Source organism: Myxocyprinus asiaticus, chromosome 13 (genome assembly GCF_019703515.2).
Source record: "Myxocyprinus asiaticus isolate MX2 ecotype Aquarium Trade chromosome 13, UBuf_Myxa_2, whole genome shotgun sequence".
Lineage (NCBI taxonomy): Eukaryota > Metazoa > Chordata > Actinopteri > Cypriniformes > Catostomidae > Myxocyprinus > Myxocyprinus asiaticus.
The window spans coordinates 4,074,810-4,098,830 of NC_059356.1; the positions used below are offsets into that span (position 1 = coordinate 4,074,810).

General features: G+C 37.2%; 1 protein-coding gene across 12 annotated transcripts in view; it reads left to right on the top strand.

Annotated features, from left to right (window-relative positions):
• Positions 1–24,021, top strand: part of LOC127450331 (gastrula zinc finger protein XlCGF57.1-like) — a 296,850-nt gene that overhangs the window by 260,492 nt on the left and 12,337 nt on the right. For 3 of the 12 annotated variants that reach the window (XM_051714346.1, XM_051714347.1, XM_051714345.1), the window contains exon 2: positions 4,460–7,918. The exons of 5 other annotated variants lie outside the window; for them this stretch is intronic. In XM_051714346.1, the coding sequence (XP_051570306.1) occupies positions 4,460–6,153 (1,694 nt within the window). In that variant the 3' untranslated portion in view covers positions 6,154–7,918. Of the gene's footprint in view, positions 1–4,459; positions 7,921–20,810; positions 21,067–24,021 lie in introns of those variants that run through there. 4 more of the 12 variants (XM_051714357.1, XM_051714348.1, XM_051714349.1 and 1 more) reach the window with 4 other exon arrangements.

The following is a 24,021-nucleotide window of genomic DNA, read 5'->3' on the forward strand; positions in this document are numbered from 1 at the left end:
ATAACCGCTGGTGGCACAATATTTTATTTGTGTTGTCAGTGTATCTAATTAACTTCATATACAGTATATAGGATGCATTTGAAAAAGATTTTGTTTACCGGTGTTCAGCTCTTACAGTTCACATGGTACAATCTTCAAAGTACTATGACTGGATCATGTAAACAAGGTTTTTTCATCAGGGTTTTTCTTCTTCTAAAACATTGTTAGTGCAGATTTTCTGTCTCGTCTTTCTTAACGGATTCACAAAACACCTTGTGCATTTTTGTCAGTAATAATGTTTACGAGATGAACACTGATTCTAAACGTGAAAACATTACGACCCCAGTTAGGTCTTCTCTAAAACTGGACAATGTAGGTTTTTTTTTTTCCCCTGTCAAAAAATAAATAAATAAACATCTGACAATTGAAAAACTTTCAGCCAGGGTAGGAGTGAACCATTTAGTTACTGTCCACCTGTTGATTGGTATTACGTCGTTTTGAATATTCAAGATTATCTGTATTAACAGATTTTGACATTTTTAGCCATTGACATATATGAGATCTATTGGGGCAATAACAGACAGACATTTTAAAACCAATGCAGACAATTTTTGTTTTAGTTTTGTATTATGTTATGTAACAAGTTCTTTTGGGCAATGGAGGAGACAGGAGGCAACGAAGCAGTGCAGGTTTTTATTTCCTTTCGCCTCAGGTTCTGAGTAACTTAATGCAGCCTATACACTCAATCAGGTAACAAAATAATCTTTTCTTGAACACAGTCAGATCATCAATAAGTGTCAAGCTCATACTCTCTCTCCTCTTCTCTGGTGAGCTGGTGGCCTTTATGTCTCCCTCCGTCATCACTATAACAAGAGACAGGTGTTAGAGATAATTACAACCCAGGTGAGGAGCCTTACCACTCGCTCTCTCTCCCACAGACAGACACACGACCACGCCCCCGTCCCCCGTTAAAGTTTTAATTATCAATTTGTTTCTTACACCAATCTATCGATTTGCTATTGATACATTTATTGATTGGAGTCATGTGGATTACTTTTATGCTGCCTAAATATGCCTTTTGGACCGTCAAACAGCCAGCAGCCTGATGGCACCTGTTTACTTACATTATAAGGACCTGCAGAGCTTTAACATTTTTCTAAAAACCTTTATTTGTGTTCTGATGAAGAAAGACAGTAATACATATCTGGGATGGCATCAGGGTAAGTGAATAATGAAAGAATCTTCATTTTTTGGTTAACTATTCCTTTAATTTGCTGTCACAAATATTTAATGCTACAAATGAAGTGGTTAAAAGGAAATTAATAGCAGTTCAGGAGAGTATTCTTTGTAAATAAATAAATAAAAAAAAACATTGTAAAGGAGTCAATGGTTACTCCTGCTTGCTGAAGTGGCAGGGGAAATGACATCAGTAAGAACTGGCAGGTCTTGTGCAGGGTTGTTCCAGGGTCAGAAGTGGTCTTCCGTGGTGGCTGACGTACATGGTCATCACATGCGTGATGCAGGTTTTTTATTTTTTTTATTTTTTTTACACTATAGCAATTAATATTTAAGATATGTAGTTGCATTTTTATGTTTGTAATGAAAATTATATTTTTGATCATCTGAGCATCTAGAAACTTCTGAATTCAACAGAGTTTTTGTACTTCAAGTTGTTGTGGGAAATCAGACTAATTTAACACCTTATTTCTATAGGTCTATATAATATTCATGAGTAAACCAACTACTGATTTGGGAACTGTGTTTCTATAGAGGAAATGTTTGTTTCCTACTCCAAAACAGATATTGTTTTCCTTTTACCAGACTCTTAATGATTTGGGAATCATTTTGATTATAGGAATATCTTCTGCCAAACCAGGCCAGTTTGTTTCCTAATCTCAAACATCATCAGAACAGGAAATGTATTAAAATAGTTGCAAAGGTCCATACTTTTATTCCACATTGTACATGCTCTTATGTTTACTATAGTTCTTTCATTGTTTAACAGTTGCATTTGTAATGCCATAATCACAAGTAAGACCATAGATGGCTCCTTGTTACTGTGGTTAGTTAGGTAGTTAATTGTTCTTTAAAAAATAAACGGTTTAATTGTTATGAAAAAATAATAACCTAAACACATTTTCAACTTTTTTAAATACAACTTCCACAGTTATAATGAAAAATTCTGTCACCTTTTACTGTGATAAAATAGTACGGGTAAAGTGTTGTAGGGCTGAAACGAATAGTTGACGTTATTGACAACATCGACAAATAGTCGAATAGTCGTTTAAAGTCATTTAACATAACATGAGATCACATTAAACTCTAATGATGATGCGCGAGAGCAGCACTACAGTTCGCACCTGAATGAGGAGAGGAAGAATTACACAGCTCACAGTCCAGATGCACTCTAAACTTTCCAAACAGATTCAGGTGATGTAGATCGCAAAGTATGAGGGAATTATAATGCAAAAATACCAAATAAGTAAATACAGAAGCACTCTCATTGTGGAGCCGGAGCTCTTTAAAGGAAACACCCCATTACATCTTTAATGCAGTTATATTTAATGCATTACAGCTTTATTAAAGTTCAAATAATACGGAAGCAGATCATGTAAATAACTACAAACTCCAAAACTGGCATTTCTCTGTGCAGTCAGCGCACAGTGTCCTGATCTAAGGGGGAGAGATTGAAACTGCACCCGGCTGATGCACACTCTGTCGTGGGACGCTCATCCCTACAGCACACACACTTAAATGCAGCAAGATTATTACATGATGACTCGTGACTTATTGAATCATAATATGCGTCATTGTGCATTTCTTAACATGAAGAAAATTGGCAATACGCAGCTTTATTAATAAGAGAGAGTTTGTTTTTGTGAGTTAAAGATGGACTGAAGTGAACAGAAATGTGAGAGAGGGTAGTCTTCGCCCCATTATATACACTGCAACAAAATACATTTTTGATTTGTTTTTGTTTTGGCTTGTTTTCCAATATAAATATCTAAAACTCCTTTTAAAAAATGTACATTTACTTTAGCAGTTATACTGCAGAAGAAAAAATTGTTATCGGAGAATGTTGAATATAATATTAAAAATACAAATATTTGAAAATATCTAAAAATCCTTTAAAAAAGATGCATTCACCTGAGAAGCAGCAGATAAGATATTTAGACTTGCTTTTAGAGAATAGATCTTGAATATAAGTATATTTTCTTTAATGCACTTGCAGAAGTATAACAAAGTGAAAAAATCACTTATATTCAAAATACACTTATATTTAAGATACATTCTCTTAAAGCAAGTCTAAATATCTTATATGTTACTTCTCAAGTAAATGTATCTTGTTTTAAGGATTTTTAGACTATTTTAAATGGAAAACAAGACAAAAACACTTGATAACAATAGGATGTTTTGCAGTGAATTTCTTTACTGAATTAAACTTAATAAAAAGTATTTTTTCCCTTTAATTCAGTGAATGTCATTTAGAGGTATTTTTAAAAGATGATTTTGTCCTCTTTATTGTTAGTAAGCATGTTTAATACAACCTTTTAAGTCGGGGCACAAGCTGAATAATCGGTTAAGAGCTAATGATTAATTGTTGCAATAATCTACCGAATAGTCAAATAATCATTCTAATAATCGTTAGATTAATCGATTATCAAAATAATCGTTAGTTGCAGCCTTAATGTCTTGTAATTAATGCAGGGCAGGTGTTTTCTCTTTCCTTCATCAGTGCTGTTCAGAATGTCAGTTCTGTCGTTTGGCATGGTTGAATTTTATCCATAGTGCTTTAAAATAGATAATTCTCATGTAGAATTCAAATGGGTTGCATTAGTTTTGTCGTCTGTGCCACTATATTAAGAGAAGCCCAGTTTAATCGCACATGTGATCCGCTCTGCACTATCCTGTCACCGGAGCTGAAAAATCGAGGGAAGCCTGGTTGACGCGTGCACCTGCACCTGCGTGCTCCAAAGATACAGTAGGATAGAGCAGTGCATCACGCGTGTGATTCCTGGTGGATCGCGCAACACTCGCACAAAACCAGTTTTCAATCACCCTGCGCACATCCGTGTTCCACGTGAGAAGCATATTTTGCACTAATAAAGAGGCAAAGCAAGATGAATTTGGATTTCATATAATTCCGCTTCGGCAGCTACCGAAAATTTTTTTAATGCAGGAATAACCCTGTTGTGATCTGTCAACGTCGGCCTCTGCCAGCCAGCATGAGATGGAACCCCTATCGCTGTGTGGGTCGTGCAAATGGTTTGTCCACTCTCTTGATACTGCACGTGTGTCAGCAACATGAGATGTTAAATATTAAACATATCGCAGTTGCAATCTCTATGACAAAATTGCACCTAAAAAGTGCAATTAAATTTGACAAATATGATATAAAAATAGATACTTCACCCCTGTAGATTACTTTTATTACATTGAAGGTCACATTAATTGTGTTTCATTGATGTTTTCTTTTTAGACTTGACGAATAGACTAGAAAATCAAGAACCGATAGAAGTGAAGGAGGAAAGTCAAGAACTGAATGAAGTGAAGGAGGAACATCAGAATCCTCGTCATTTCATTACTGGAGAAAAATCTTTTAGTTGCTCACAGACTGTGAAGAATTCCTCACAAAACAAAAGTCAAGCCAAAAAATCCTTCACCTGCCCTCAGTGTGGAAAGAGTTTCACACGGAAAGAAAGTATTAAATACCACATGAGAATTCACACTGGAGAAAAACCTTTCTCATGTCATCAGTGTGAAAAGAGTTTCACACTGAAAGATGGTCTTCAGAAACACATAAAAATTCACACTGGAGAGAAACCTTTCACATGTCTTCAGTGTGGAGAGAGTTTCACACGTAAAGGATCCCTTAATGTGCACATGAGAATTCACACTGGAGAGAGCATGTTCTCATGCCCTCAGTGTGGAAAGAGGTTCACACGTAAAGCAAGTCTTAACAATCACATTAAAATTCACACTGGAGAGAGGCCTTTCACTTGCCCTCAGTGTGGAAAAGGTTACATAGACAAATTTGGCCTTAGAAGACACATGTTATTTCACACTGGAGAGAAACCTTTCACGTGTCTTCAGTGTGGTAATAGTTTCACTTCTAAAGGATACCTTAATGTGCACATGAGAATTCACACTGGAGAGAGCACTGTCACATGCCCTCAGTGTGGAAAGAGTTTTGTAAATAAAGTAAGTCTTAAAAAGCACTTGAAAACTCACAATGGAGAGAGGCCTTTCACTTGCCCTCAGTGTGGAAAAGGTTACATAGACAAATTAGGCCTTAAAAGACACATGTTATTTCACACTGGAGAGAAACCTTTCACATGCCCTCAGTGTGGGAAGAGTTTCACTTCTAAAGGATACCTTAATGTGCACACAAAAATTCACACTGGAGAGAGCACTGTCACATGCCCTCAGTGTGGGAAGAGTTTCGTAAATAATACAAATCTTAACAAGCACATGAAAACTCACACTGGAGAGAGGCCTTTCACTTGCCCTCAGTGTGGAAAAAGTTACATAGAAAAATTAGGCCTTAGAAGACACATGCTATTTCACACTGGAGAGAAACCTTTCACATGCCCTCAGTGTGGTAAGAGTTTCACATCTAAAGGAACCCTTAATGTGCACATGAGAGTTCACACTGGAGAGAAGCCTTTCACATGCCCTCAGTGTGATAAGAGTTTCACGTCTAAAGGAACCCTTAATGTGCACATGAGAGTTCACACTGGAGAGAAACCTTTCGAATGCCATCATTGTGGAAACAGTTTCACAGACAAATTAGCCCTTAAAATACATATAATATTTCATACTGGAGAGAAGCCTATGACATGTTCTCGGTGTGGGAAAAGTTACATAGATAAAGTAGGCCTTAGAAGACACATGCTCTTACACACTGGAAAGAAACCTTTCTCATGCCATCAGTGTGGCAAAAGTTTCACATCTAAAGGAAACCTTAAAGTGCACATGAGAATTCACACTGGAGAGAAACCTTTCATGTGCCATCAGTGTGGAAAAAGTTTCACAAAGAGTGGAGGCCTTAAGGATCATGTAAGATATCATACTGGAGAAAAAAGTTACACTTGCCTTCAGTGTGGAAAAGGTTTCATGAGTAGAGGAAGCTTTTATATGCACATGAGAATACACACTGGGGAGAAGCCTTAAGGCCTTTTCAGACCAAATCTGTGACGAATTTGTGAGACGAATGTTGGACCTGAGTAGCCAGGTAAAAGGATATTAAGAAAATTACACAGAGAGGCCTTTAATTTTGGGAAATTACTCTAAGCAATTAAACAGTGAGGAATTCTGACTGGTGCCAAGAAGTCTGAGCTGACCTGTATCTACCTAGCCTTAACATTCACAAAACAAGGAATGGTTGTCCAGGGAAGAACACAAACTTCATTCACACCCCCTTCAATGATCATAACCCCCACAATTGGCAGGAACATTGCAAGAGATAGAGAGAGAACTGTTACCATGGAAACCGCAACCGATCAGAACTAAAACTCCTCTGTTCCTTTCAGAGACAGTCATTTCTGATCCAAACCGACTCCCTGTTGGATCTGAACTTTTGTACTCTCTTTAGCTGGAGACAAAACTTATGCTTTTCTCATCTCATCTCATCGCTCTCTCTCTCTCTCTCTCTCTCTCTCTATATATATATATATATTATGAACTTCAGCACAATTGTAAGAATTGTAATTTGTTTGCTGCAAAAATACACAACCATGTGTACAAACATGCCAAAATGTGGGAAACTCACAAAGTTTAACCTGATTGTAACCTTTAAAACATGTGTTATGACTTGTAATCACTGTTGTAACTGACAAATTTGAACATTGTCATTTTTAATTTTGTTTTATTCATGTTGTATCACTAGTAAGGTAATCATTTATTTTAAGCACATCATGCTTACTGTCATTGAGTTTCATTTTGCATGTCTTGAATTCTAGTGAAGGATATTTTCTGATATACCTTAGCTAGCGTAATTGTGATATTAAAATGCATGATTAAACATTGCCCTATTTCGAGTGGGAGACTGGAAAGACTTAAGAACAATGCTCATAAATCACCCTGAGAAAGGGTGACCATTTGACATTGCCAAAGACACTTCTGATTGGCTCAAGACAACTTTGGGCTGCGGCCAACCTCAACAAAACTCCCCACCTCGAATAAACAACGTTCTCCTTGGGAAAAGGACTGAGGCACGGCTCTTCTTTTCGGGAATGCTCGTTCTCCAAGTCTGCGAAGTCTCTAGAATGTAGAAGTTGCAAACTTTTTCTGCAGCTGTCTCTTTGACTCTGCTAGTCTTTCCATCATCAATCCAGCCTGCATAATTGATTTGTACCGAAAACAACAAAGCTTCATCTAAACTTCAAGATCATCGAACTAAACAAAACTTCCACAAGCCAAGCCAAAGGACATTGACTTCAACGCCAAACAATGTAACACAAGTACAAGTACCTACAAACATTTTCTGAAAGTGCTGGTGTTACTTTAATATAATTTGAGGAACCCGATCTTACATCACGGCGTACTAATTTAAGCATTGATGATTCTTAAGGTGAGGTCTATAGACTCCATAAAGTTAATTTTTCTGTTACAGATTATTTCATTCATTCTCTGTCAAAACTCATTCATTAACTTGTGTTCATGTTTGGCTGTGTGTTAGTTTAGTTTTATGTTGCAGATTAGACAAAGTTTGTTTGTGTTTGAAGAGAAATTGACTGTGGTATATTTTGGATAAATAGTTCTTCCCTTTACTCTAAAAGATCGTTCTGTGTTTTCTAATGCATATACTGTACATATATATGGCCATGAGAATAGTATTACTCTAAAGAGTTGTCAGATATGTCAAATCAACTCCACGTGGGCCACAGGTTGAGAAGACGTAAACATTCATTCTTGTGAATTAATCATAATTTCCTTCTTGAGCTAAATTATTTACATATAAATTGTGAGCGGATACAACAAGCCTGTTGTGTTAATTAATTAATTAATTTAATGGTGGAGAATTTTTAGTCAGATTTCTTATATGATAATTTGTAATTTATCCTACATATATTGGTGGAGAAACGCAGACAATTCCAAAACTAATTATTTGTAATTCTCTACATATATTCCCCTACACATATTGATGGATTGAATGCGAGCAGATTCCGAAAACAAACTAATTACATGTAGCAAGTCATTACAACAGTGACATGCTGACCTACAGATTTCTTCTCCAAAGACCCACCAGGTATGTTCATGTTTTTTATAGGGATAGTGTTTAGGTCGTTTGTCCGATTGCATTCTCTCCACAAGCAAACCACTCCATAGTTCGTTTGCAATCGGCCTGAGACCACCTCGTCCAGGAGGTCTCGGACCAATTGTTTTAGTGCGGATCCGAGTGCAATTGCTATGTTCATAAATGCCTAAACAAACAAAACTAAGGGAGAAAACACACCAGTTTCTGAAACAAATGTTCCAAACAAGCCAGGTGTGAAAACGTCCTTACTCAACCTTATGCCATCTCAAACTGTGTGACTTTCTTCTGTGGTGCACAAAGATATTTTCATAGATGTTTTTATACCCATGCAAGTTCATTAAGGTCCAAATTTCCAAGCTTTTGCTGTTTTCGCTCACAAAAAACAAATCCAAATACAATGTGACACAATCACCAATCATGATGCATAGACCTTTAAGGGTTAGTTCACCCAAAAGTTAAAATTATCTCATAATTTACTCATCCTCATGCCATCCCAGATGTGTATTTCTTGCTTTTTTCAGCAGAACACATTTTAAGAAAAATAGAACAAAATATCTCAACTCAGTAGGTCCTTAAAATGCAAGTGGATTGTGATCCCAAATTTTGAAGGTACAAAAAGAACAGACAGCATAAACGTCATCCATACGACTCCAGCTGTTAAATGAATGTCTTCTTAAGCGACAAGATCGTTTTTGGTGCAAAAAATTAATATTTAAGTACTTTTTAACTGTAAAGACTACTGAATCCTGAGCCTAGATAAACCAGCAGTACAGGTGCCAAAATTAACTGGTGAAATTGAGAGCACAAACCGATGGCATTAACAGGGAACTTGACCCAAAGCTGCTCGAGACATCAGACTGTCATGAGTATCAACTATTGCAGCATTAACATCATTCTCCCTAGATACGGCTATGACCTGACTTGCCAATACTGGTATTCTTCCACCCCAGATACATTTTGAAAAATAGATTTGTACCCCTAATGAATGTGGACGAAGAAACCCACAACGTGATAGGACAAAGATCACATCAGTCAGCAGCTAACATTGCAGCTGGCAGGCAGTCAAGGCTGAGCAGGCATCGGTGTTCACAGCCAAGCCAAGCACTCTGAAAGTGGGTGACTCCATTATCTGCAACATTGGTAACCAGGCTAATCATACTTGCCTGCCTTCCTCGAGCAACAGTTTCTGATGTGAATAAGAAACTTCAGAACATTCTGTGATGAATCATAAGACTGTAAATCGGGTTATTATACATATGGGAAAAAAATTATATTCGGAAGGAGCAGTCAGAAGTCCTTAAGAGGGATTTCAATTAATTCTTTGAAACACTTGGGTGATTGAAAGTTCAGTCATTCATCAGTGGACTGCTCCCAGCCCAAGCAATAAATATGTTTTCTCGGTTACTCAGTCTAAACCTGCAACATGAGAGGACTGAACTACATTGAAAACTTCAATCTTTTCTGAAGTCAAAGAGAACTCGAAATCATATGGCCTCTATCCAAACAAACTTGGTGCAAAAGTGTTAAAAGACAATATCTACTTTTCCCTCCATCCATCTGCAACATGCACAAATTCACTCAACCTGGATGGCACACAAACACCACCGCAGTGTCAGGATAACCACATGATCGCACTTCAGCACCTGGATGGACATTTGATTGACAAATCCCACAATTACACAGCGAAGCCACAACATTCACTGCTCTGGGACACAATCCAGGCTGAGCCCCACACACAGAGCATACTACAGTCGGACTGTGATGACTTAGAACTAGTGCCTGACTGATATATTGGTATCGGCGTATATTTTACCGATATGCGCAGATATGAAAACTTTTTTTCAGAACATATGCAGAAAACAATGCTTTAGAATTGGTGTCATTACATAGTTTGTCCAGCAGAGCGCGCTCCGACTCCACTGTTTACAGAGCTGACTCTGAACTGACGGTGGCTTTGCTGACAGGGCGGAGTTAGGCGGTCTCTTCTCGGTAAGCTGCTAACTAGTTTGTGAAATACATACTGGAAAGTTTTAAAAAAATGACCCCATCATTTTCCATTTTCAATATAACTAATATAACATTAACCCTGTCCCTGACAACCATGTCTCTCATGTCTGTTTGCTGTTAGCCAGCTATAGATCGTCAGTGCAGTCAGTAATGTAGCAGATTGAAAGGTAAGCATCAGAGCATCTTTTTGCAGCTCAGCAGACAACAGTGCGGTAGTGGATTGTGTCTGTTGAGTGCTGATTTCACGCTATGTTGTTACCTAGTTGGTGAGACGCAATGCTGGTCCATCCTTTACTCTGTGACAACGAGTTTATAGCTAACTAGCTAACCACGTAACTACTTTCATTGCTTGTCAGCTGAGTGGAAGCTAATGTGTAAACGTATTCACCAAACTGTTTTGTTCAGGATTCACAGTTTTGTACCCCCTTCAACCGAACATTTCCAGTCGCTGCATTTATAAAATGTAATATTTAAAAGTCTGGTTTTCCACCATTGAAAGTTTCTTCTGAACTTATATAGCAGAATACGGTGTAACACCGCTGCTGCCGTTTATCTCTTGTCTCAGCAGGTGTAAATGCTTCTTGTTTTACAACCTGCCAATAACTGACTGGCAGTATTAAAATAGTCAGCATTTGACTGATACTGAACATACAGTACTGATGTTTATTTAGCTATTTATTTTATTTTAATGTAATCATTACTTAAATGGTCAGCAGCTGAGTGATACTAAACAGTACTAATGTTTTTTAAGTTATTTATTGTATTTTTATTTATTCTTTATTTTCTCAGTGTTTATTTCTAGAATTTGTTGACAATGTATAATAATATTGTCAAATATTCTTTGATAAAAATATTTAAGAAAGCAGCCTTCTGAGTACCTTTGCATAGTCATATCGGTGAACAATCCACATAGAAAAGGTCTGTTTTCATTCCAGCTCAAAAATGAACTATATCGGCCACCATATCGGTAATCAATGAATTTTCCCCCTCTAAAATCGGTATCGGTCTCAAAAATCCCATATCGGTCGGGCTCTACTTAGAATTGCTCCAAGATACAGGAGATAGCATACTTCAGTCTCCAGAAACACCAGAGCCACAGCCTCTCTCACCACACACGTTCTCCCTCTCACCAACATCCTTACTTCTGAGCCTCTCGGAGGAACTAGTGTATGCTGGAAGAAAGCTCTCCCACTCCATTGCTGCGAGCCCCCAGATACCAGATAAAAAATGGTGGGCCCCTCTACCAACAAAGCCTGCGAGCCCAGCTCACCCTCCACCTCCCTCAGAGAGAGCTCTCCGGCCGCTGCCAGGGCACACATCGTCTTTCTTTTGCACTCAGTGAACAACAAACAACTGATAACAGATCTCAGTGATATGTGTCAGTTCCCCACTTTATCTACTGTTTATCTGTTATGTTAAGTGATAGAAAGACTAAGGCCTTCTCAAGACGTCTGGAAAACATATCTAATCTGTTGCCTATTAGACGTAAATCCGAGACTGCTGTGGGGCCAAAAACAGATACTGTTAAGTTAGCACTTTTAAACATCCACTCACTAAAGAAAAAGTAATTTAAGTCAATGACCTCATCACCACAAACAAACTAGATTTTTGGTTTCTAAATGAAACTTGGTTTGATAACAGCTGCACTGCAACAGTCCTCAATGAATCAGCTCCTCCAAACTTTACTTTTATGAGTGTCTGCATTTTTTATTAATTGTAATAATTTGTAAAAAAATGTACATTTATTTTATTACTTTTATTCTTATTTCTTGATCAATTCTTCGAATTGACAAAGTCTACAGTAACTCAGATTTTACAATTGTGGTGAGAAGAATATCATCTCAGAATGCTATACTGAGATGTGGGTTTGCGCTATTTTGGTGGCAAGAGGGGGACCTACACAATATTAGGCAGGTGGTTTTAATGTTGTGGCTGATTGGTGTACACACACATATATATATATATATATATATATATATATATATATATATATATATATATATATATATACTGTATATTTTATTATTGTTACAGTATTCATAAAAGAATAGTTGAGGAATACTAAAGAAATGTATTCGTCTTAATCGTTGTTAGAAGAAATCTGTATTATAATTAAAGGGTGCGGGTCTGACAGAGATGGTCAGTTTACTTACGGGCTTTGTACAGTAATGCATAGGAAATTTGCTTTACCTCAATATATGCACCAACTCCATTTGAACCAATCTTTCTTGATGATACAGCTGCGACACTGTTGAAAGTCAAGGGGTTTCGTTTTATATTGGGAGGGGATTTTAATGCAGTAGTAGATAATATGTTAGTCAGGTCATATTCACAACCCGTTCTGTCTCCTGCTAATGTAACATTGAAACGTTTTATTGGGGAATGTAATGTGTGGGACGCATGCCGTATGTTACACCCTAATACCAAAGACTTCACTTTTTTTTCTAGTAGACCATGTATATTCTCTTATTGATTATCTGTTTGTTTCCCCCTAATTTTTTATCTGCAAAACTAATATTTTTTCAATACTACTATCTGATCATGGGCCAGTTCTCTACTCATTTATTTTTCTGCCTATTATTCCTGCACCTAAGCAATGGAGTTTTAATACTTCCCTGCTCCAAAACTCTGAATTTATTAATTCAACTCCGGGAAGAACTAACTGAATTTTTACAGTTTAATTCATCAGTGGCTGACAACCCCCAAACGCTTTGGGAGGTCACTAAGTGTTATATACTCAGTAATTCTATATTGTTTGCTTCTTATGTTAATTCCTCCCACTTTAGGAATATAGCCGACCTGGAGAAGACTATCCTAAATCTTGAGTCGGTGCAGAAGAGCAGCTATTCTAATAAAACGGCTAGGGAATTAGCTTTTGTGAGGAGTAAATATGATGAGTTATCCACGTTTCAGCTTCACAGGGCCAGGAATCTCTATTACGAACATGTAGATCGACCAAGTAGACTGTTAGCTTTAAGACTGAAAGGTTTTGAAAAGCTTTCCTCTATTGACGGAATATATGATGGTCAAGGCAAGGTCACTTCAGATCCCATAGCTATTAATAAAACCTTTGTAGATTTCTATTCCAATCTGTATACTTCTGAGGTATCTGGAGTTAACTCAGCTGCTGCTTAGTTTTCACAGGATCTAGACCTACCTGCACTTAATAGTGATCAAAAAGAGTCCTTGGAAGCCCCTGTGTCTCTTTCAGAGCTACATGCTGCGGTTAAATCACTGAAAAAGCAAAAATTGGCTGGTCTCTATGGTATTCCACTTGAGTTGCTGTTGGAAATCTGAGATTTGGTGGGTCCATTAATACAAAATTCTACTGATTATATCTCAGAAACATTTCTCATAATCTATAACTCTGCAGTCAATTTAAATGCAGCCGGTGCCAGCCAGACATCTCTTCAGTCTATTACGATGGACTTATGGGGATTAACTGATACCAACTCCAAACATAAGACATGGGATACTTCATATGCCACTGCCTGAAGCTTTTTAGAATTTAGGATGGACCTCACCGAAATGACCTGCCGGTTGAACTGCGATGCACCTTACTGATCTCTGCCTGCATCACCTTTGTCTATTGATGGACTACACTCTTGAAATGGAATATATAAACTACCATTTAATTGTACAATGCATCTATGTAAACTCCTGCAGTTAATTCAGGATGAACTTCAAAGACTTTAGTCATTAATCTTACAGTCCATCCAAAATGTTTGTTTAAACACTGGAACTTACCACTTACTTAATTACTAATTTTAAACCATGACTTGCACTGCACACAAATAACTAATATTGGCATTATATTCATGATGTTAGCCAGAGGGGAACTGGCCCCCACAGTGAGCCTGTTTTCTCTCAAGGTTATTTTTCTCCATTAACCAACGTCTTATGGAGTTTTGTGTTCCTTGCCACAGTCGCCTTCAGCTTGCTCACTGGGGTTTAAATGCAATTATTAATTATTTAATTTTTATACACATTTTACAATCATATTTAATCGATCTACACAGTGATCACTTTATAGATATTACAGTTTCAATTTTGTTAATGCATGACTTCCTGTAATGCTGCTTTGAAACGATGTGTGTTGTGAAAAGTGCTATACAAATAAAAATGACTTGATTTGACTTGACTATGCTGTAAAGAGCATGGCTCTTTTCATCATGACCAAAAAGTATACCTAATTTCTTTCATTCTCAAAAAGATAAAAACCCACTCCACTGCGCTAGTTACAAGCCTGTCAGTCTTATAAATTCTGATTAAAAAATATATGCAAAGGCATTAGCTCTCCGACTTGACTCATTTATTTGCTCACTTATAAAATATGATCAACGGGATTTCTGAAAGGTAGGTTCGCTAATGATAATATTCACAGGCTAGCACACATAATTGATAAAATTGACGATTTGCAGGCGGGTGCTGTTCTCTCTTTAGACGCAGGAAAAGCATTTGATCGCTTGGAATGGGGCTATTTATGGTTGGTTTTACAGAAATTTGGTTTTGGCCCAGCTTTTAAAAAGATTTCTACTCTGTATAATAATCCTACATCAGTTGTCCAAACAGGGGTCTACAGATCTGTGGTGTTCTCTCTACAACGCAGAACTTGTCAGGGCTGCCCCTTAAGCCCTTTTTATTTATTTTAGCTTTGGAAACTCTCACTCAAGCAGTCCGGAAGTCTCCTAGTATTAAGCCAATCATGATTAAGGGAACATATCACGTTATATCTCTATTTGCGGACGACATACTTCTTTTTTTTATCTGAAATTAGTTACTCAATACCGGGTGCTTTAGGCCTCTTCTCATATTATGCCAGTTTCTCTGGATACAAAGTAAATTGGAACAAATCTATTTTAATGCCTCTGCAAAACAACAGCCCATCAAATGTACTTCCTCAGACTCCCTTGGCCATCAGCAGTAATGGTTTTACATACCTTGGGATTAAAATTAGATGATCATTTTTTCAACAGCCTCAGATCCATTGGAGTTGATTTTGAGAGGTGGTCAGTCCTACATTTACCCTTACATGATAATGTATCTGCTCCCACATATAAACTTTATGATTTCTATGATCCCCTTTGGGCCACCAATAGATTTCTTTTAAGAGACCCACTTTATGCTTTCAGATTTCCTTTGGGGTGGCAAACGATCTCGTATCCGTCCCTCCCAAAGGCCAAAAAACCTGGGTGGCCTAGCAATCCCAAATTTTGAATTATATGACTTGCTTTTCATATGTGGGCCTTCCAGGTGTGGCTCACTGAAGATTCGCAGGTGCCCTGGAGGGCCATTGAGGCCTCATAAGTTCATTCACAATGCCTGCAAGATGTCCTGTTCTCTGTAGAAAAAGTATAGAACATTTTCTGTTAAATATGATCCCGTTTTTTTGTCACTCCCTTGTTGTGCTGCACAAATTACAACATAAATACATTAAAGCGCTGTCTTATACCACTACTTCTCCTCTTTGGTACAGCCCTGTTTTTATGCTAGGAGGCCAACCATTGAAGAACTCTGTATGGCTCTTTAAAGGCATACACACATTGGGGGATATATTCAGTGATAATGGCTTGCGCACCTTCCAAGATATCAAAACAACCCTCTCTCTCCCAGGTTATACTCCTTTTACTTACAGATTCGCTCTGTATTTCAGGCATGCAAAATTTCTTTGGGTGTACCTCTAGTTTCTCATGCCTTGGTCAAATATCTGTCCATGGGTAAGGGGGTAACATCATGTCTAGATTAGCAATGTGCTGTTCAGGTAACAGAGAAAATTTCTACATTTACGATTTGGGAGAGAGAGAGAGTTGCATTTGGATACTGGTTTTGCATGGGATAGGGTTTGGGGCAACACTTTCTTTTCTTCTCCGAATTTAGCACAACAGTTAATACATTTTAAGTTAATTCACAGGGCATACATCACTCCCTTGAAACGTTTTCAGATTCAAGTATCCAAGGATCCCTATTGTCACTTATGTAACAATTGGACTGTTGGCACAGTGATGCATATGTTCTGGGACTGCCCTGTTATCTCTGCATTCTGGCCCAGTGTAGCCTCAGTTGTTTCAGATGCTCTGGTATCTCCTCCATTGTTCTTCCTGAATGATGACTCTTTGTTGAAGCTCTTGGTGACATGCTGTAAACTCCTTCTTGCTGCACTCACAGCAGCCAAGAAAAACATTCTCCAGACATGGTTTACACCTACCTTACCACTGGTCAGCACTTGGACACAAATTGCGCACATTGTGAGGGAATTTATTTGAACCCTTAGTCCACTTAGTTCCCTGCCTTGGAATTTGTAGTTTATTCATTTATCTATATATTTTTTATTTTTTATTTTATATCTATCATTTTGTTGTTATTATTATTATTATTAGTAGTAGTAGTAGTATTATATATTCTTTATATGCTTATTTTTCCAAAGGAAAAATGATGTACCTTGAATCAGGGGCGAGGCCAGAAATCTCCAAATGAGTGGACCTCTATTCTGTGCCTAATTTCATCATGAATATAATGAAGTGTGCCCCTTTCCTCAGCCTTTATGAGTCAATATTCGCTCATTTATCTAATACTTAGAGTTGCATAATTACATAAGTACAATAACAATACATTTTTGTTAACAATTATTAAATGTATTATTAGAAATGTACCTTAATAGGTCATATTTATGCAATTGAAATGGGGTTGTCTCTGCGTTGTGTTGAATAAAGCACTCAATTGTCACCATCTCACGCCTTTGGTGGATTTTATTCTGTTAAAACACATTGAAAAGTGGTCGTCAGTCCCAATAATCATGCTAACGCATGTTCCACCACAACCAATCTCTCTCGGCTGGCACAAATCTTAATCTTTATGTATGAACAATATAGGACAGGCAGGGCCGTAGCAAGGTAATCTGGGCCCCCTGACTGCATATTGCTCTGGGCCCCTTTCCTATTAAAACCTACAGTTTAGAATTTGTTGTGGGGGCCCCCTGGACCTTTGGGCCCCTAGAATCGTTACCACTTTTCACCCCACTAGCTACGGCCCTGAGGACAGGTATACAATAATTACACATATTATTTGAAATATAAAGTATGTACTTGTTTAAACACATTGAAATGTGGTGGTCAGTCCCAATAATCATGCTCACGCATGTTCCACCACATCCACTCTCTTGGTTGGTGCAAATCTTAATCTTTATGTATGAACAATATAGGACAGGTATACAATAATTACACATATTATTTCAAATATAAAGTCTGTACCTGTTTAAACGCATTGAAAATCAGTGGTCAGTCCCAATAATCATGCTCACGCATGTTGTATAATGAGAATTAAATCAAACATTACTACACATAAAACATGGTAGCTTGAGGTATACATAAAATTAAGTAAAGCAAGTGGAAGCACTTTTCTGACCCTGTTACACAATGAAAAATGAAATGGCCATAGAAATAAATTAAAATAAGAGATATTGCAATAAACATTATTATTAGACAATTTTCAGTCCTCCTGCTTTTCACAGGTGTTGGCTGGGTTTCCCGAAGCACTAAAAAAAACGTTAGCAGCACTTAAGTAGTACTTCATCTCTACAGTGGGTTTCCCAAAAGCATCGTTATCTATGTAAAAACGTTTGTAAATTAAGGAGAGCTTTGAACCACTCTTAAGTCCATTAAGTGCAACTTAAATGTATCTTTCTTGCATCTTTCACAGTTTATCAGAGACAAAGGGACACTGAATAAATTATATTCATATATTTTGATCACTGGAAAGCCATTGTACACTGTTTTAGAGGATTAAAAAAAAGTGTGGAAAAATTGCATTTAAATCAACTGGCAGTCTCCACAGTCTGTGCATGCAACGTGATAGGTCTAAAGATAAATCTAAATTTGTATAATACAGTATAATGTTTAATTGGCCTTATTTGATATTCATAACTATGATAGCAATAGAAAGATTATCTTATTAAACATATTTTTTAGACGTGAGTAAAGGGACCTTGCAGATTAAAACTTAAATAAATAGGTCTAAATAAACAAATAAAATACGTTTATCAAAGGAGGTTAGAGTGAGTGTGCAATGAGAGATTCCCTTCATTCTGTTTAGAAAGGTCTGTGAGTAGTTCAGTACAGATGTCCATCATTTTAATCCTGGTCTTTGTGCATCTGTTCAGTTTCCAGCCAAAAAAACAACACGGGCTATGTGAAATCCCCTTACTTGCATCATATGATGTGATGCTCATTGTGTACATTCACGTTACATGCACTCCTTGCATCACTTTTATTAATCTCTATAAGCTGAGCAAACATCTGAAACCCTGTCTTACCAAAGCCCTAATTATTTATTTAATTGAATTCGGTAATTGTTAATACATTTCGGCACCTCGACAAGGTTACAAACAACTTCCATGTTTGTTAGTATTTCCACATTATTTTCATTTTGAGAAGACAAACACCTGGACATATTTGCCAAAGTGATCAGCACCTTTGGACCGGACAGCTCCCATATTGAAGCACTTAAGTTCTACTTTATAACAAGCAATCTACATGCTGGTTTGGGAAGCAGGCGTTACTCCATCGCAAAATAACGAACAACGTCAGTTAAGATGACCGTAAAGGCTTAAGCTGCAGCGTTATCGGGAAACCCAGCGTTGGATTTTTCCCCAAAGATCGAAACTTTAAAATCTGACAACTCTCCTTTGGCTTATGTTCTGGGCTTCGTGGAGCTGCTGCAATGTCGCAAAATATTTCTTTTGATTAGAAGTCTATGTAAAATAAGATGTTTGGAGAAAAACGTGAGTGAATCAGATTTAACTACTTAACAGCTGTCCTATAGAGTTGGGGAATGTTACATTCAAATGGAAGCTAAAGAGTAGACAAGCACAGAAGATAAACTTCTTGTTCAAGAACCGTTTCTGAGGTTGTAGCTACTGAATTATGACACATATGTCCTTGCATCCTGAGATGGTCTGAGATCATATTCAGCATTCTCATAGACAACACTATTCCTGCAAATTGATCCCAGATTACGAACAGGGAAGAAATAGTGAGAACTCGTCATATGCGAATCAGAGACGCTCATCGCCGGCTTCTCTTTCGTCTGTTTTCCAAAATATTATTGTGTCTAACTGCATTTCTTGTCATTTGTCACTCCGAGAAGTCTTAAAGGTCACCTGCCACACAGTTGCAGGTTGATGACGAGCAAAATTACCTTCTAATTTCATACCTTGCCATGTCATCTACAGAAACATCTACCACACTCCCACATAAAATAATAATAATAAATTAAGTGAGACAAAGCGTGGATACATTATCTTGGTGCTAAGCGCAGTAAGCGGATCTGTTTACAGGCATGACTGTAGAGAGCTACGCAGTGCAGAGAAAATGAGCGACTCGGTCAGAAGCGCGCCACAACACATTTCAGTTCACCATAATCATATCAAACTTTTCATTTGAAATAAAAACACATTTTTCTAACTATATAACAGGAATATGATGATTATCTTGCATGTGAGCTATTTTACGTGCGATAAAACGCAGTTTCTTTTTATTTACAAATTTATATTCCTGCAGTTTTGATTGGGTGGACCAGCCGTCAATCTGGGTGGAATAGTGCCACTCCGGCCCTTATGTGGCCTCACGCCTGCCTTGAATGCATGTACGTAGTAGCTTGGCTAATTTAACGCACACCAATGACCAATCTTTTTTCTAAATAAAGGAAAACAATGGTTCACAAAACAAAAGCAAAAATAAAAAACTGAAAATGGTTGGTTTGAAATAATTTATCAGGACAAGTGAACAGAAAGCATGTTAGTAATTAAGATGTTTTTTTTTAAAGATATTTTACCAGGTTGAAGCAGATATTGCTGTTAGGATCATTAGGAATCAAATGCAAAGAGTCTGTTTTTCCACAGCCTGGCACTGCACAACGTTTTGTAAACTTCACAGGCATCTCGAACCTCTTGTTCCTCCAATAATCCCTATGTTTCTCCCTGCTGTGCCGACTCTTTATCACCGCTCTGACCGCGAACCTGTGGGCGGGCCAAAGAGGCGATGATGAACTAGGCGTTGACCTGTTTATGCAGAGGCAGACTTGTGCTGATGTATTCATCTCTATTACGTAATACAGACGAGGAATTAGAAAACGAGTCGTTTATGAATATTGGTTTCTGTAAAGCCATTTTTTGGACTAACGAATAAGTTTTGAGTTTTGAAATTTCCTTATGTTTTTATAGTACTATGACCTCTTATATGTCAAAAGATCAAGGACAATTTGATTTCTCAATTCATGACCCCTTTCATTTGTATGGCTTTTTTCCTCGTTAGAGAAAGTGTCTAGACCCTTAAATACTAAGACCATCATAAAATGTCATTTGGATTGCTAAATATTGTGAAAATGCTATAATGCATTGTAACTGAAGGTGCATTGTGATGTCCGTATGTCCCCAGCATAGTATTTATCAGTTATTAATATGTTCTTGTAGGTCTAAGAATGTTTTTACTTCTCTGGTTCATGCTTTCAGTAGGTGGCGGTAATGCATTAAGTTAGTTTGTGATCGCCACTATCAGACTAGACACGAAGAAGTAGATTCCGAGCTCAGATCAATCCGTGTCTTTCATCTGTTTTATTTCTTCCGCGATTTCATCTGTTTTATTTCTTCAGTGACTTCACAAGTTTTATTTCCAGTGTTTATTTTCGGCGGGAGAATTGTAAAACTCCAGGAAACAAGTGAAATCTGTGTGACACTGTTGTAAAGATGTTTATTAAAGAGGAGAGTGAAGATATGGCTTATCCAGAAGCATGCAGAATTAAAACCGAACACACTGACGAACAAACAGGTTGGTGTTCATTCTTCATTCTTTACATTCAGACAGTTGAACAGATTTGATGACTGTAGTTATAAAATTATATGAGCTGACAAATAACATCGTTAAAGAAACTAATAATGACACGGGGGGAAATACCCCTTCTTAAAAACAACTTTTTAAATGAACAAATGTACATCTTTACAGGATACAGGATCATGCGAAAATAAATAGAAACATTTGCTAATTTAGTTGTCATAGCACAACATAATATTTTTTTTTAAAGGGGGCCCTCGTACACCTCTACTAGCGTAAGATGACCCCCTAACTGGAGTTAGAGCACTCCATCATTCTTAATAATGTAGTTTACGTCATTGTAAAATTATGTAACTAAAAGTTTCTATGTAATAGATATTTTCACAATTTAGTTGAATAATTGATTAACTGAATAATGACAGACAGATCAAATCTTACCCGGGGACAAATTCCCCATCTTCCCTCACAAAACAACTTTGAAAATGCATCCGACAAGTGATCACAACTTTGAATTGCAAACACTTTCCATATTTTTTGTAGGGCTGCACAATCTTTCTGATTAAAATCTAAATTTATGGCATAGTGTGGTTATTTAGCAATCAATAAACTGTGATTCATTTTTTTTAAAAAAATATATTTTTTTTTTTTATGAAAAAGCAGGTTTTTTTTTTTTTACTTTTAAACAAACTTTTGTAGAAGCGTTAAAACCTAAAACACTTGATCAGTGTTGTTCCAATTGCACAAGTTTGTTTTAATAGTTAATATTATTTTTATATAAAAATTATTTTCAGTCACCCCTAAGACTGTGGTGCATGTTTAAATTGCCAGTCAGCTTGTCCAGCAGGTGAATTGACCCAGTTATGAAAATTCTCTCATCATTTACTCACCTTCATGCCATCCCAGATGTGTATGACTTTCTTTCTTATTTGAAGAATATTTCAGCGCTGTTGGTCCATACAATGCAAGTGAATGGTGTCCAAAACCTTTAAGCTCAAAAATCACATAAAAGCAGCATAAAAGTAATCCATAAGACTCTGAAGTGATATGATAGGTGTGGGTGAGAAACAGATCAATATTTAAGTCTTTTTTAAAAAACTTTATAAATCTACTTTCAAACTGACCATTCACAAGAGTTCTTCTGTTTTTTTGGTGATTCACATTCTTCGTGCATATCGCCAATTGCGAGTGTGACACCGTACTCTCCTCGGCCATGCTGAAACTTGATGCAGAGAGTAGTGCCCGACCGATATATAGATATCGCCGTATCAGAACATATAATGAAGAAAACAATGCTTTAGAATTGGTGTCATTACGTAGTTTGTCCAGCAGAGCGCGCTCCGACTCCATTGTTTACAGAGCTGAACTGACAGTGGCTCTGCAGACAGGGCAGAGTTAGGCGGTCTCCTCTCGGTAAGCTGCTAACTAATTTGTGTACTGGAAAGTTATTAAAGAATGACCCCATCATTTTCCATTTTCAATATAACTAATATAACATTAACCCTGTCCCTGACAACCATGTCACTCATGTCTGTTTGCTGTTAGCCAGCTATAGTTTGTCAGCGCAGTCAGTAATGTAGCAGATTGAAAGGTAAACATCAGAGCATCTTTTTGCAGCTCAGCAGACAATGGTACGGTGGTGGATTGTGTCTGTTGAGTGTTGATTTCACGCTACATTGTTACTTAGTTGGTGAGATGCAATGCTGGTCCATCTTTTACTCTCCGTGACAATGAGCTTATAGCTAACTAGCTAATCACGTAGCTACTTTCATTGTTGTCAGCTGAATGGAAGCTAATGTGTAAACATGTATTCACCAAACGTTTTGTTCAGGATTCACAGTTTGGTACCCCCTACAACCGAACAATTCCAGTCGTGTCATTTATAAAATGTAATATTTAAAAGTCTAGTTTTCCACCGTTGAATGTTTCCCCTGAACTTGTATAGCAGAATACAGTGTAACACCACTGCCGCTGTTTTTTCTCTTGACTCGGCAGGTGTAAGTGCTTCTTCTGTTACAACCTGCCCCTAAATGACTGGCAGTATTAAAATAGTCAGCATTTGACTGATACTAGACAGTACTACTGATGTTTATTTAGAATAAATAAAAATAAAATAAATAGTTAAATAAACATCATTTCTGTATGTTTAGTATCAGTCAAATGCTGACCATTAAAATAAAGAATAAATACTAATAAAATAAATAGCTAAATAAACATCAGTATTACTGTTTAGTATCTGTAAATTGCTGACTATATTAATACTGCCGAGTCAAGATAAACAGCGGCAGCTGTTTACTTTCCAGCATTGCGTCTCACCAACTAGGTAACAACATAGCGTGAAATCAACACCAACAGACACAATCCACCACCGCACCATTGTCTGCTGAGCTGCAAAAAGATGCTCTGATGTTTACCTTTCAATCTGCTACATTACTTACTGCACTGACAAACTATAGCTGGCTGACAGCAAACAGACATGAGTGACATGGTTGTCAGGGACAGGGTTAACGTTATATTAGTTATATTGAAAAGGGAAAATGATGGGGTCATTGTTTAAGTTTCCAGTATGTATTTAACAAACTAGTTAACAACTTACCGTGATGACTCCTCCCTGTCTGCAGAGCCACCGTCAGTTCAGCTCTGTAAACAATGGAGTTGGAGCGCGCTCTGCTGGACAAACTACGCTATGACACCAATTCTAAAACATTGTTTTCTGCATTATATGTTCTGAAAAAAAGTTTTCATATCTGCACATATCGGTAAAATATACGCCGATGCCGATATATCAGTGAAAGGCTAATATCGGTCGGGCACTAATTTTAATGGTCAGCAACTGACTGATGCTAAACATACAGTACTTATGTTTATTTAGCTATTTATTTTATTTGAATATATTCTTTATTTTAATGGCCAGCAACTGACTGATACTAAACAGTACTGATATTTATTTAGCTT